Source organism: Siphateles boraxobius, unplaced genomic scaffold (genome assembly GCF_051911475.1).
Source record: "Siphateles boraxobius isolate OS27281-9 unplaced genomic scaffold, OSU_SipBor_1 13, whole genome shotgun sequence".
Classification (NCBI taxonomy): Eukaryota; Metazoa; Chordata; class Actinopteri; order Cypriniformes; family Leuciscidae; genus Siphateles; species Siphateles boraxobius.
This window is the reverse complement of record NW_027508733.1, coordinates 31,566,814-31,581,801: the sequence shown is the minus strand read 5'-3', so window position 1 is coordinate 31,581,801 and position 14,988 is coordinate 31,566,814. Positions and strand designations below refer to the sequence as shown.

General features: G+C 35.7%; 1 protein-coding gene across 1 annotated transcript in view; it reads right to left on the bottom strand.

Annotated features, from left to right (window-relative positions):
* tsc22d2 (TSC22 domain family 2) overlaps positions 1 to 8,884 on the bottom strand; it is a 36,792-nt gene extending 27,908 nt beyond the window's left edge. The window contains exon 1 of the mRNA XM_077227030.1: positions 6,804 to 8,884. Coding sequence (XP_077083145.1) covers positions 6,804 to 8,293 — 1,490 coding nt within the window. The 5' untranslated portion in view covers positions 8,294 to 8,884. The remainder of the gene's footprint in view (positions 1 to 6,803) is intronic.
* Positions 8,885 to 14,988: the final 6,104 nt, after the last annotated feature.

Here is a 14,988-nt window from a genome sequence, read left to right as displayed (position 1 = left end):
TCACACATTACGTAATCACGTTGGAAAGGTCATCCTTGACGTAGGCAGAAAATGTAGCGTAGGGCGAAAAACTCCATCTCATTTTCTTCTCCAACATCGTTGTTTTACCTTTTATTTATTTGGTGCTTCACTTAGTCTTTGCACGTTCGCTTCGTAGACACTAGGTCTGTACTTACGCCTACGTCACGCTTGACCTTTCAATGCGATTACGTAATGTGTGGCACATCACAGCTAGTGCAAGACGAGAATTTGTGGTTAAAAGGTATGTGTTTACATTTTTTTGAAAATGAACAATGTTTTTGCTAGATAAATCCCTTATTCCTCGGCTGGGATCGCGTGGACCCCTTTGAAGCTGCATTTAGGACCTTCAACCAGTTGGACCCCATTGAAGTCCACTGTATGGGAGAAAAAAGTTTTCCTCAAAAACCTTAATTTCTTTTTGACTGAAGAAACAAAAAACATGATTATCTTGTATGACATTGGGGTGAGTAAATTATCAGAAACTTTTAATTCTGAAGTGCACTAATCTAGGGCTGAAACGATTCCTCGAGTTACTCGATTACAAAAATTCCTCGAGGCAAAAACTCTGCCTCGAAGCCTCGTTAAATTCCTATGACGCGCACTATACGCGCGGCGCAGGGATTCGATTGTTTCACACGGACCGTTTATTCACACGGACCTGTTCAGGAAGAAATAGTTGGCGCGATGGCGGAGAATAAATATGTAAATAAACGGCAGAAATTGTCTAAAGTGTGGGATCATTACCCACTTAATTCACTTAATACACTTAACTCGCTGAAACAAGGTAACGTAGTCTAAGCCTATTGATGTTCGCTGATTTTAATCCCATACTGTATTTGTAGCGATGTCGTGATGCGGTTTGACTAGATATGATTTTTAGCTTTGATGACATTTTTAAGTAGTAAACGTAACTATCACGTTCAATTGCAAAGAGTAAAGCCTAAAAAAAGAAACCCTTCACACACACACACACACACACACACACACACACACACACACACACACGCCAGTCAGACCAATTGCAGCAATGCATCACGTATGCTTAAACTTTTATGTAGCCACGCAACAATTTCAGTATGCATTCACTGTACACACCGGGACGTGATAGAGGAACAAATATTGTATTGCAGTCTTTGTGAGACCTTGTTTGTATTTCACGTCTGCCAAATATAGACAACAACAAAAAATTAAAGTCCCCAGCCTGTTGGTTTTTAATAAAGATTCGAAGTACTCATTTTTCAGTTAAAACGCACGGAACAAAAAGTGCGTCAGCTTTTACTGCGTGTTCAACAACAAGTCACGTTACAGCTCTTCTTCAGCGTTAAACTACCAGAATACACAAATATGCTTAGATGCTTAGAGTGGTTATATAATAACATCTTAAAGGAAAATTCACATATGAGATAGCTTTATAACTTGCATACTATATAACTTATAGTATATAACTTATAACAGCTTTAACTGAAATAGACTCAAGTTTAATATAACTATTCTGTTAATAAAACACACACAAAAAAAATATCCGATTACTCGATTAATCGATCAAGTGCTAGATTAATCGATTACAAAAAGAATCGATAGCTGCAGCCCTACACTAATCCTTTAATTGTCATTAAAATAATACGATATTGGAAATAATAAATGGCCTTATGCAAAGAAAATGTGTACAATTTGACCTAAACCTGAGTATGTAACAGGTCGACCTCTGAATAGTCCTCAAAAGCCTGAGGACGGCGTGTGCGCAGCATCAGCACAGAATGTACAGATTTCTCCTGAATTCCTACCAACCGCTGACAGTAAACAACATTAGCAGCATAACATCATGCAGATGTTACACATGTTTGGAGGCCTCATCAGTGCTTGTGCGTAGACTGGGTCGCAGCTTCTGCACATCACAAGATAGGAAACACATGCTAACATCACCTAATCCCTAATCAGACTGAAAAAACAGCTCAACTTCTGCTGGCAAGCGTATGATGAGGAAACAGTGGCATTGAAAACAAATCTTTAGGAACTGGGCAGTATTGTTGCCAGTATGTAAAAATTACGACTTCAAAAAGATACCCGACTAAAATAGCGCGATTACCAATACTGAATCAATACCACAGCAAAAAACAAACTACAGTACAAGTAATTGAATGATATGACAACTTAAATTTCATTGTTTTATAAACTGACTTTAAAAAACACTATCAATCATATTCGCAAACATTTCACAATTCTGCAAAGATTAGGTGATGACCAATTTTCTGGAATCTGTGAGTGCGTTCACACATATTCCCGTAAAGATCCCGTAAAGACACGTGACGTCAGGTAGGGCTGGGCGACATGACCAAAATCTCATATCACGATATAGGCCATCTCATATCCCAAAAACGATATCACAATTAAGTACCTTTTCTGTAAATTCAATCAATTAATAGTTTATATATACATTTACCACATGGAAAATACTTTCTTTTAGTATATCAACTAATAGAATAGTTGATAATTGTATATATATAGAGTATATAACTCAAAAATGTACTCATTCGTATGTGATTATTTTTTCTCCTTTTATTTAGAACTCCTGGGCAAATGTTTGATTAAGAATGTAGAAATTAGGGCTGTCATTCGATTAAAATTTTTAATCTAATTAATTACATACTCTGTAATTAATTAATCTAAATTAATCGCATACACAATTTTACAATGTTTACATGGTACAATTTCTGGTAAGCTACGTTTTTATTATTATTGCTTGACACAAATTTCACAATTTCAATTTAATTATTGTGATTTGATGCAATATTGACTCATTTGGATAAATATTAGGTACACAAGATAGGCATTCATTTTTCTCAAGAAAAATAAAATCTCACCCAATGCTGTAAAAATACAGAGAGCCATATCAGCTGGTAGTATTTAAGGTTAAAAATAGCTCAAATTAAATATAATGCGTGTTTATTACAAATAACAACTTTGATACAAGTAAAAATATAATCCATACGTAATATACTAGTAGGCTACATACATTTTGAAAAATACTCTCTATAGCTCTTTTTTTATAGCCAACTATAACATGCTTTATGGTCATGAAATGGCTTTCCTGAGGTAACTTAGGGCTAAATGTTATGTGACATAATTGTTCTCCAGCTGTTTTATTGACCTCTTTTCGCGGTTGAAAAACACTGATTGATCGAGGAATATACATTTCGGTAAGTTTTAGGCTGCCCTACTGTATCTTTCAACATTGGTCATTCGTGTTTATTTACTATTAGCTAGAGATGATCGGTTCACGTGCCGCTATAGGGATCTGTCATTTCACATTTACAAGCGCCAAAACGGTATTGTTTGATTTTCGTAATAAAATTAACCGAATCTGAGAGCTTAGATTTTTTTAATATCATAGTAACGTGCTCTGTCTTGTCTGTTTCCGTGTCCTCTCTTTGGTGCGCCATTTTTCTGTGCGTGAGAAAATGGTTGTGTGACGTGAGAGCGCGTGAAAAGTTACAACACACACACACACACAAGCGCGCTTTTTCTCAGACACACTCGCCGACTCACGCACACACTCCTGGATGCTTTGCATTGATGTGGTACTTTAGAGTTTGACGAACTCCGTTTGTTAAAAGTAAATGTTCCAAACAATGATCCAAGCAGCGCGTTCTTGTCTCCCTCCTTCTTTTTACACGAATGCTAGAACGCCTCCGCAAAGGTCAAAACGGAATGGATTAATCTGCGTTATTTTTTTTAACGCGTTATTTCTTCTCAGATTAATTAATCGAAATTAACGCGGTATTTTGACAGCCCTAGTAGAAATATAAAATATGAATGAAATATAGAACACTTTTCTAAACAAATGATTAGGCTACAGGCCCAACATAAAATATTGCTATATAAAATACCAAATATAAACATTGTACTTTCAAGTTTAAAATGTAGGCTCCGAACCTTTTCAATGAACGAAAACAAACAAAAGAAATTTGGACAAGAACATAACCAGAAACGGACGCAAAATCAAATTTAATCGTTTTGAACAGACATGCTTATCTGAAATGGCCATTAACAGGTTAATAACGTTATTTTATCATTCTTTTAAATATTTTAATTTGCCAGTCAACCAATCACGAATTCAAATAGTACAGACTGTGCAAATGTGATATTGACGCATAGCCTATCCAAAGTGAGCGAAATGCCTGCGCTCAGCTGTCACATCACGCACTTTAAGAGCTTCTGTGAAAGGAGAAAACAGAATAAAACTAAATATAGGCTATAAAACTAATTTAGTTTTTTTTAATTTAGGCCTATTTCCCTTGAATAATTACAGGTTAACAAAACGAAAGGAAAAAATTTGCTGAGCTTCGGTTCATGTGACAGGGTCCAAAGTTCACAAAAAGGAAACCGAGAAAACGGCATCGTGCTCGATTTCTGTATTTTAAAAAAAGCTTTAGTTTAGAATCATTTCTTGCAAAAATCCTTGATTATACGGCACGTTTTCTTAAAAAATGCGATGGAATATGTGGGATATTAATGCAATTTTATGCGTTGAAATTGCGGGAACTTGCAAAACCTGCGGATTGATGAAAAAGAGAGAAAAAGTGATTCCCCCAACACCCTGTTCTCACTAGGCTCCTACCTTAATCTAGAGAGTCATTTCTTATTACTTCCTATGATAAGTAAGCATACTACATCACAGAAAGTGCTGGGAATATTTATCTTGTTTTAATTCAGACCTCAATAAACACATGGCTCAAACTTACAAAACACTGAGGAGTCAAACAAGTTCTGTAGCTTTACACAAGGAATATGCTACAACTTCTGTAAAAATTCATAAATAAAATATAAAAAATTAAAATGTGTGCTTCCTGTTTTACAGGAAAAAAGTGCGGCAAAAGTGCGGCGTATTTGGATAAAATGCGGGGCCCCGCATAAATATGCGGACTTTAGCTGATTATGCATTGAATTATGCGATCCCATAATCGCATTTTTCTGGAGGGACTGCCATATGCTGTAGCATAGGTTGTAGAAAGGCCCCTCTAAGCCCTGACGCAAGGAAACAAAACATTAGAACACACTCGATTTATTTCTTAACCGTTTATGTTTCTAGACATACCCGACTGTGTTTGCATGGATACTTCAGGACGCGTATTTTAACACATTTTTGACCATTGAAGCTCAATAATCTTTGAGAGAGAACTGAATTCACGATCACATGCTGTCTGAAAGGCAGCTTTCTGCGTGCGCTTCAGGCCTGAGCCCGGCAGCGTCAGTAGCACTTTGAGCTCTTTTTCAAAGCTTATTGAGCACAATAACCGTTTTAAACACGTCCCGCTCTTTATTTTCTCATGCAGCCGTACCGTTTTTAATAGCAGAGTCTTGCGATACCTTTCCAATACCGGTATACCGTGCAACACAACTGGACAGTGCATTGGGTAAATTTGATGTGATTTTTTTTTTCCTTTCACTAGCACAAAACAAGGTCACTTTAGTCAGAAAATAATACTAATATAAATTTCCAAATGTTTTACCAATGAAAAGGTGATTGTAACCACAGGCAGCCCGGTATAAGCAAGTGTAAAGTGGTTTGCTGGATGGAAACCTTAAGTGCAAACAGTTGATGCTAGGTGTTTCCTCTGAACTACACTTCCGAGCAATTCTTGCAAAGAACGTTTAAACCAGCTAGTCAAGGTGAATTTTCAATTCCTTTCACAAATTCTCACTTTTCTTCATTTCTATTCTGTGAAAATAATGAAGATTAAAAGCCATAGAAACCGTCATTGTTTTCAACTCCATTGCCTTTCATTGTACAGACAAAACAGTTCCTATAATATTTTCTTTTGTGATATGCAGAAGAAAGAAATGCCATACATAATTGGATGACTTGAGGGTGAATAAAGGATAGCAAACTTTTACACTTTCGGGTGAACTATATTTTGAGCTTGAGTACAGCAGAGTTTAGCCGCAAACCTACTCAAACACACCTGAACCAAGGTGATCAGGGTTACTCCACTACTATATCTGGCTAAATTAGTCATGTAAAATAGGTTAATGGTATTTAGCTCAAAACATCTGGTATAACATGATTTGCATGAGTAAATAAATAAAAAATACAAGCAGCGCTTGCCAAATCTGTCCTGGAAGCCTTTTTGGATATCAATGCAATGTAAATGAGCTGATTTTAACTGGGTCAGGTGAGTAAAATTAAGCAACATCCAAAATGTGCAATTCTGGGGCCTCCAGGACAGGTTTGGGGGGGGAAATACCCACTTGGAAAAAAAAACTGGTAGCCTAACACTTTACAAGAAGGTTCAAACATGAACTAACAATGAGCAATACATTTGTTACAGTATTTATTAATCTTTGTTAATATTAGTTAATAAAAATAGAGCTGTTCATTGTTTGTTCATGTTAGTTCACAGTGCATTAACTAATGTTAACAAATACAACCTTTGATTTTAATAATGTATTATAAAAAGGTCATAATTAATATTAATAAATGCTGTAGAAATATTGTTCATTCTTATTTCATGTTAACTAAGGTAGTTAACTAATGTTATTGTAAAGTGTTACCAAAACACACACACACACACAAAAGCATACTCCCCCATGACCAAAATAAACTCCTACAACAGGACATGGTTTCAAGGTACCATGCTTTCAAGTTATTCCAGAGTAAATTAACAGTAAATAATGTAACACCTGCAAGAACTGCAATAAAATGTGGTTTACTTGACAATTTAGAATTTTCTTTTGCAACTACTGTCAATAAAACTTGAGCAACATGAAGCATAAAGGTTTACCTGTCCTCATCCCCATCAATGTGAATAGCTATTCCAAACAGGCTGTTGACAGCAGGCGAGGGAAGCTGCAATCCCTCAGGATTCAGGGGTCTGATGGCATCTCTTCCCAGGAGAACCGAGCTCTGGAGCAGCAGCTCAGTCCTCCTCTGGTTCTCACCGGCCGGGCCGACGCCACCAGGAACCTGGCTAAAGATAGAGGGGTTCGTCTGAGCCCCCAGTCCCGCTGCCGAACCGCTCGGGACTCCCTGAGGCTGGTTCTGCTGGGGCGGTACAACAGGGACCGGGGTCTGTTTTGGCATGCTCTGGTGGGTATTAGAGGCACTGGGCAGAACAACAGGCACATTTTGCGCACCAGGGACCACAGCATGAGTTATTGCTGGCTGAACGAGCGGCACTGGTGCCTGTGAACCCGCAGATGTTGCTGATACGGTCCCTAGAGTGGCACTGATGTTTGACTGGGGTAAAAGCCCCTGAACATCTACCGGCTGAGGAACTAATCCCAGCACATGAGTGCTTCCCACTGCAGGAGTCAAGACCGGTGACGGGCCTTGTGTCACTGAAGAGCCAAGAGGCTGATTCTGTAACCTATAGTCAGCCTGATTAGACGGGATAACAGTTTGAAGCATCTGGCCAGGTTTCTGTGCCTGTTTACCAGGGTAAAATGGCTGTGATTGAGCTGTAGAAGGCATGCTGGGAGATTTAGCATGGGCATCACCGAAAAGGTTCTGGGCTACAAGCCCTAATCCCTGCTGCAAAATCCCAAAAGTTTGCTTTTGAAGCTCCACAGGAGGGTTTGATGGTGAAGATACGTAACCACTGTCCGTATGCGGTTCTGTGAGGGTTGAAAGCGCATTATATGCCGCCACCGAAGCTCCTAGTCCGTCTCGGTCCGTGCTGTGGTCCGCAGTGCTGGCGTGTTGTTTAACGTTATCCGCAGTCCGTGCAGACGAGGAAGCATCCGTATCCCGCTCATAAAACTCAGTGCAAGTCCACCTACCTCTTTTAAAGGGTTCACCTGTACCATGATCCAGTTTGATGACCCTGAAACGTGAACTGCAACCACTTACTGTGGCAGAACTGCTAAATGATGTTGATGATGCCTGGGACATGCTGTTAGATGCAACTAAAGGTGAAGTCTGGGATGGGCTCATTTGGCCTGTTGTCCCACTCACAGCACGGACGTTTGGGTTTACGTGAACAGCACTTGTGTTGCGAGAGCCAGGTAACGTAACGGCACCATCTTGCGCGCTCGCGGTTTCAGCATCATTATGTAGCGGTTCGTCCGTCAAACTGACGTCACACGCCTCCGGCTCGAAATCGCCACCTTTGGACATGTCGTACATCTCAGAGGAGGACATGTCCTCAGTTCTGGACTCGTCCGGGTCGTCCAAACTCTCGGTGTCGTCCGTGATGCTGTTCGCCGCCACCTGCGCCTGCGTTACGCTCGTGATCTGGAAACAGCTCTTCTTTTTAGACGGCATTTTAGACATATTGACCGCTTGAAGTGTGTCACTTCGACTCCAACACGTCAGACTAAAGTGTACAGCTCCAAGTTATACGTAGAAACGTTACCTCCTCTTAAATGAAAATGTCATGTAATTTTCAGTTAACGTCACGCGCTAACTCAAGCTTCCCTCCGAGCTCCCGTCAGCGCGCGTGCGTCCTCATCGCGGCATTTTTAGTACTTTTAATCCGTTAAATTGAAACTCACGAAGCTCCAATCACAATGACAGCTTAATTCCAGGTGTGTTTAATCCCTCCAAGCCCGTCTCCGTGTTATCCGAGGCCTAAACTAAGGCCATCTCCGGGTGTTAGAGTTTCCCTCAGGCCGCTCGCGCGAATGAAACTCCAGTCGCCGGACACACTCGACTCTGAGGCGGCTTCAGTTTTCAACACTCCCCCGTCTTCAAAAGCACATATCCTCCACGAAACACACTGGATATACATCCTGACACATGATAACACATGTTTACCATTCGTTTCTGTCGTTGATACAGTCTGTGGAGGGTAGACTGGGTGTGTTTGTGTGTCTGTCGAGCTAACGGCTGCTCTCGCTCTGCTGCTGTACACAAGATGGCTAACGTTACGTAGCGCACGCGCGGGACTATGGCTGGACTGCGCACAGGCGTACGTAAGTGCGTCGGGAATACCGATCGCTACGCAATATTCTTGTTTTCTTGTCAAAATAAATGTCAGGGGAAATCAGACTGCATAAATACTTTTTCCACACATCCCTAAACCTTTTTATTACACTTTTTCTTCTTGGACTCTCTGATAATGTTATTATTTTAATAACTAATTTATTTAATTGCTTTTTCTCCTTTGTACAGTAATTAAAACCAGCACTGCAATATAATATAATATAATATGATATAATATAATACATTATGTTCTCCTGTGTACAGTGATTAAAATCTGCACTGCAAATATAATATAATATAATAATACAATATAATATAATCATTGTTCTGTGAAAAGTGTTTAAAATCTGCACTGCAAATATATAATATAATACAATATAATAAAATATAATATAAAACAATACATTATGATATAATATAATAATTAGTGTTCTGTGAACAGTGTTTAAAATCTGCACTGCATATATAATAATATAATACAATGCAATATAATATAAAACATGATATAATGTAATATAATTGTAACATGTATGCTGTTTCATTGTTTCCCTTTGACCTAGTTTCTCTGTGTTGTTGATTAATCATTATTTTTCACCTGTTATCTCATTAATTAGCTTATTAGTTTCCTTTGTATTTTGTATTGTATTTTTATTTGTATTAGTTCATCAATGTTACGTTGTGTCTGATCTCCTGAGTTTTGTCATTAAACACTATTATAACCTAATCTCTTTGTCTTTCTGCATTTACACAACCGGCCCATGAATATAATATAATATAATATAATATAATATAATATAATATAATATAATATAATATAATATAATATAATATAATATAATATAATATAAAATAATATAATATAATATAATATAATATAATATAATATAATATAATATAATATAATATAAAATAATATAATGAAATAAAATAATTAGTGTTATGTGAGGAGTTTTTAAAATATGCACTGTAAATATTAATATAATATACAATATAATATAATAATTAGCAGTTTTTAAAATTCGCACAATTATAATAATATAGCTAATATAATATAATATAATATAATATAATAATTATTGTTCTGTTAACAATTATTTAAGATTTGCACTGAAAATATAATAATATTATATAATATAACATAATAATTATTGTTCTGTGAACAGTGTTTAAAATCTGCAAATATAATATAGGGTAATGTAATGTAACATAATATCATTTATATTATATTACGTTACGTATTATAAATGTTTTTGAACATATTTTAAACATACATTTAAAATTATATTATATTATATTATATTATATTATATTATATTATATTATATTATATTATATTATATTATATTATATTATATTATATTATATTTTAATATGTTTGGGGGGTTTTCCATCCAGACAAGGTTGTTTTGCTATATTTACATATCTTACATTTCTGCCTTTTTTCTGTCAAAAGGGGCATTTGTTTTTTGCTGAATGCTGTTTGCTAAATTCTGAGTCATACACAGGGGGATTTATGTGGTTTATGTATAAATTTGGAAAGCCAGACAGGACACCACCAAATAGGTTTTCCGTTAGTTCTGGTGAAAACATAAATTATTTTTTTATTACTTCACTTTTAATAGACATTGAAGTAAACATTGCAGACCTAAGGACATGATTTCCAAAAAAATAATGCAAATGTATTAACCGGTGTTATTCCATCTTGTTTTTAATTAATGCGTAACTATAGATTTATTTATTTTTGCCGAGTCATTCTTCAAGCATTTAAATCATGTTACGAAATACAATTTCTTCTTTGTTTAAAAGGCTTTCGGGAAAAGTTCACGCAGGGGACGAGAAGGAATGCAGCGAGTGCAGACAGAAACATATTTGCTGGAGTTTGTTTATTAGTTCAGCTCATTATTTTAGGCATGAGTCTATTCCAATAAGTAGAGGAGGCTGTGTTTGTTTTGCCTTTGAGTTTGACCATCCTCTCCGCTTGCCGATGCAAACACCAGTGAAAAGCGAGCAACACACTGAAAGAAACACTTGACAAGCTTTTTTTTACACGAGAAGACACAGATGTAGCTTTCTAAAAACTCCTTTCTAGAGTAAATAGTTGATTTAAACGTATGGTAAATCCTGAAGGAGAATTATGTTTATAAAAGTCCAAAATATCAACAAAAGTTGCTTGGGAATTTGGTGTCACTCAGAAGTTACACAACATGTTAGTGTTTATTGTCTCTGCCTCCGTCCCGTGGTGAACGGGACACGCTTGTTGTTTTAGCTGGCTGTCCAAGTTCTCTAGCCAGTTTGCGTTTGTCCACACGAGGGCTTTGAGTCGAGGGTGTGAAGCAGGTGCTGTCACGTCCAGACATAATTAGACTTTCTTTCTTTGCACTGCGGTCTCGTCCGGTTCATACACCTTTTCCGAGATATACAAAAAAAAGGTTTGGAGGCAATTTCTCTAAATTTAAAATCTAAATGGGAAGTTGTTTTACTCACTGTAAAAACATTTAAATTGGTGTCTTCAGTTTTTAAGTACCATCAACTTAGATGTTTGAGTCATTTCAACTTAAATTACATGACTTTAAAAATGAGTTGAATCTTCTTTAACAAAAAAAATTTTTTTTACTTTTTGATCAAATTGTGATGAATTTCATCTTGATGAAATAATTTTTTTGGTCACTGTAAAAACGTGTTGTCATAACTTATTGATATTCTTTTCAGTGTGACAACATGGTTCATTCCGGCTTGGATAGTTCAACAAAGTTAAATCTGGATGACGGTGTTGGGGTTTTTGACTTGTGTCAGTGAATTTTTTTTTTTTTTTTGGTTAGTTTTAGGCCGAAGTTCTGTGGTTGTAAATAGAAAAGTGAACATCCTGTACATCTGAAACCAGACGTGGTTTTTGAGAAGGAGTCCAAGTCAAATTTCATGTCTTTCAAGATCAAGTCTCAAATCTCTTTTCATGATAATTTCGCTTGCAGGTTAGTTTTACAAATCTACAAAAATAGCAAGATTTCTACAAGGGTTTTCCTTGTTCGTTTCCTGTAAAGTCACAACTTGATTCCTGGACTTGCAGATTCACAGAAACATTTGAACTACATCCCACATGTTTGGAAAGGTTCATTGAACTGACATGTGAGGAGGATTTCCCTGATTTATGATTTTTGAAGTCAAAGAAACAAATCAATTAATTCTTGAAATTGCTGGTGCATTAGCTAAACACATTGTAAATAAATAAATATATACAGTGCTGCTTGAAAGTTTGTGAACCCCTTGAAGAATCTGTGAAAATGTGTATAATTTTAACAAAATAAAAGGGATCATACGAAATTCATGTTAATTTTAATTTAGTATTCCTGAATACGATATAGTCCACAAGACAAAAAGATAGCTGAATGTATAAAAATTACCCCGTTGATAAGTGTATGAACCCTTGATTCTCAATACTGTGTGTCGTTACCAGGAAATTCTTCAGTTTTCCAGCATCTTTTGCATATTTGAAGTCTTTCCATTAGCCAAGAGCCGGGGGGTGAAAACTTTTGGAATTTGAAGATCAATGTAAATTGTAGGCTACTTAATTTATCTTCCAGGAAACAAGTATGCAAAAAAAAAGAAAAAAATTATATTTAAACAAAGTAAGAACATTTTGGATATCTTCATGTTCAAAAGTTTTCACCCCCCGATTCTTAATGCATCTTGTTTCCATCTGGAGCATCAGTGAATGATTAAACCTTTTTTAATAGTTGGATTGAGTCCCTCAATCGTCCTCAGTGCGAAAAGATGGATCTCAAAATCATATGATACATCACTGCTGGGAAGGGTTCAAATATGCAAAAGATGCTGGAAAACTGAAGATTTTTATAATTCTTTTAAAAATGATAATACATTTTTATAACTGTTTTGTCTTGTGGACTATATTTAAACATTTTTTATGTCAAATATCTTATTCAGGAGTACTAAATCAAAAATAACATGCATTTTGTATGATCTCTCTTATTTTGTTAAAATTATTCACATTTCCAGCAGCGCTGTATACATATATATATATATATAAACTCAAACGAGTTAATAGTTTAAAACACTTAGCCTAATTCAAAGCTGTTTTAAAATAGATTTAGAAATAGTGAATTGTGTTTTCCAAACTAAAATTACAAAATCATCATATTTTTGTTGTAGCTGTTAAAATCAGACCCCACTGACAAATAAACTCAACAATAATATTGAAGGAACACTTGAGCTACAGTGTCAATACGAGGGAATTTTTAAAAACATGCTTTGAATGTTATTATGTTACCTATTAATTATTAAAATGTACAAATTGTTGTTCAAAATAATGTTTTGTTTTTTTAGAAAACGTTTGTATATTTGATATTATATTTTTGCTCTACTATTGAGCTGTTTTGGGCTTCATATTTGTTACTGTTGTACTGTAGACTGAAACCCATGACACTGCTTTAATGGCAGGTTCAGTGGTGACTGTTGTCACAAAATAGTAAAACAGTGAAACACCTACAGTAGCTGTTATAAGATAACTTGGCAATACAATTTTTACTGTTGCTAATCTGCACATTTTATGTAGTTATGCCAGCTTTATTCACAAGAGGTCACTAGCGCAGCATAGATACACATGAGCATCATTTTGTGTGAGAAATCGTGGATACACTTTATTTGTGTTTACTGTAAGTAACTGTACAACTACATGTCAACTAACTAACTTGTAATTAGATTATTTTACGTTTTAAAGTACTCCTAATCATACTACAGTTACTTTTAACTAAAATTTAACCGTTTTCACCCTACTATTAAATCTAACAGATGCTATCATTGTCTTCAATGGTGTTCAACACACACACCTCTGTTAAAATCTCAGAAAATTTGGTTCAGGGTCTCATGACCCTTTATTGATTACATGTTATTCTCACAATGGAAGTAAATTATTCATAATTCATTGATTCTTCCTACTACTTCTATTTTATCTTTTAAATGTTCCTTTCTAAAACCTCCACTGCTTATATTTGTTCAGAAGGTTTTCCAGGTTTGTGGAATCAGACACTGGTCATGTGACCATCGACACTGGTCATGTGACCATCGACACTGGTCATGTGACCATCGACACTGGTCATGTGACTATCACTGAAAACTGAGAACCACAGCATTTGAACACAGGAAACAAAGGTTTTCTCAACACTGCAAATCTAGTCAGCTTCACATTAATTATTATTTGAGTTATCACTCAGTGATTAATGTAACCATGTATTATGTCTTTAGAAGGATTTTGTCTTTCAAACACATTAAGATCTTCAAACCATAATTTTATATTAACATGCAATGCAAGGGATTCCCCAACTTTTCTGTCAGCAGTGATATATTTACTTGAATAACCCCAGAGATTGTATGTCAGTTATGTCAATAACAATAATAAATACTAATAAAAACGAAGTTCACGGTTCTCTGATGTCAGTTAATGGTCACATGACATGCAGGTAAACAAATATTTTTTCAGTAAATGTTTTATTTTTATTGTTTTTATTTTACAAATTATTTATTTTAATGTGTAAGATTGAATTACTTAATAGCTTTTCATTAAACTCACAAACCCTCTGCAGTTCAATCACGAACTCCTACTGAGGTAATCTTTACTTCATATTGTTGATGACAAAGAATGGAATATATATTTTTTCTCTTTGTATTTTATATGGTATAAGTTTATCTATTTAAATCAATGGGATACATGTGTTAGGTCAAAACTAATCTAAAAGTATACAGAATACATGACAAAATGAGTGAGATCACATTACTAACTACAATTTTTGTGTAATTTGTAATCAGTAAACGACTACAATGTGTAAGTAATCTACCCAGCACTTGACTAGTAAAACGTTTTTGCTTTTTTCAGAAGAGGCTGTGTTTAAAAGAATAACACATATAGCCCTTTATGGAAAATATCAGCTACTTTGTATATAAATATTTGCGTATGCATGTGTTCAAGCCTCTGGGAAATTATACTGCATTTGAATCTCTGCTTTAATAATCTCTCTGTTCACTTACAAGAACAC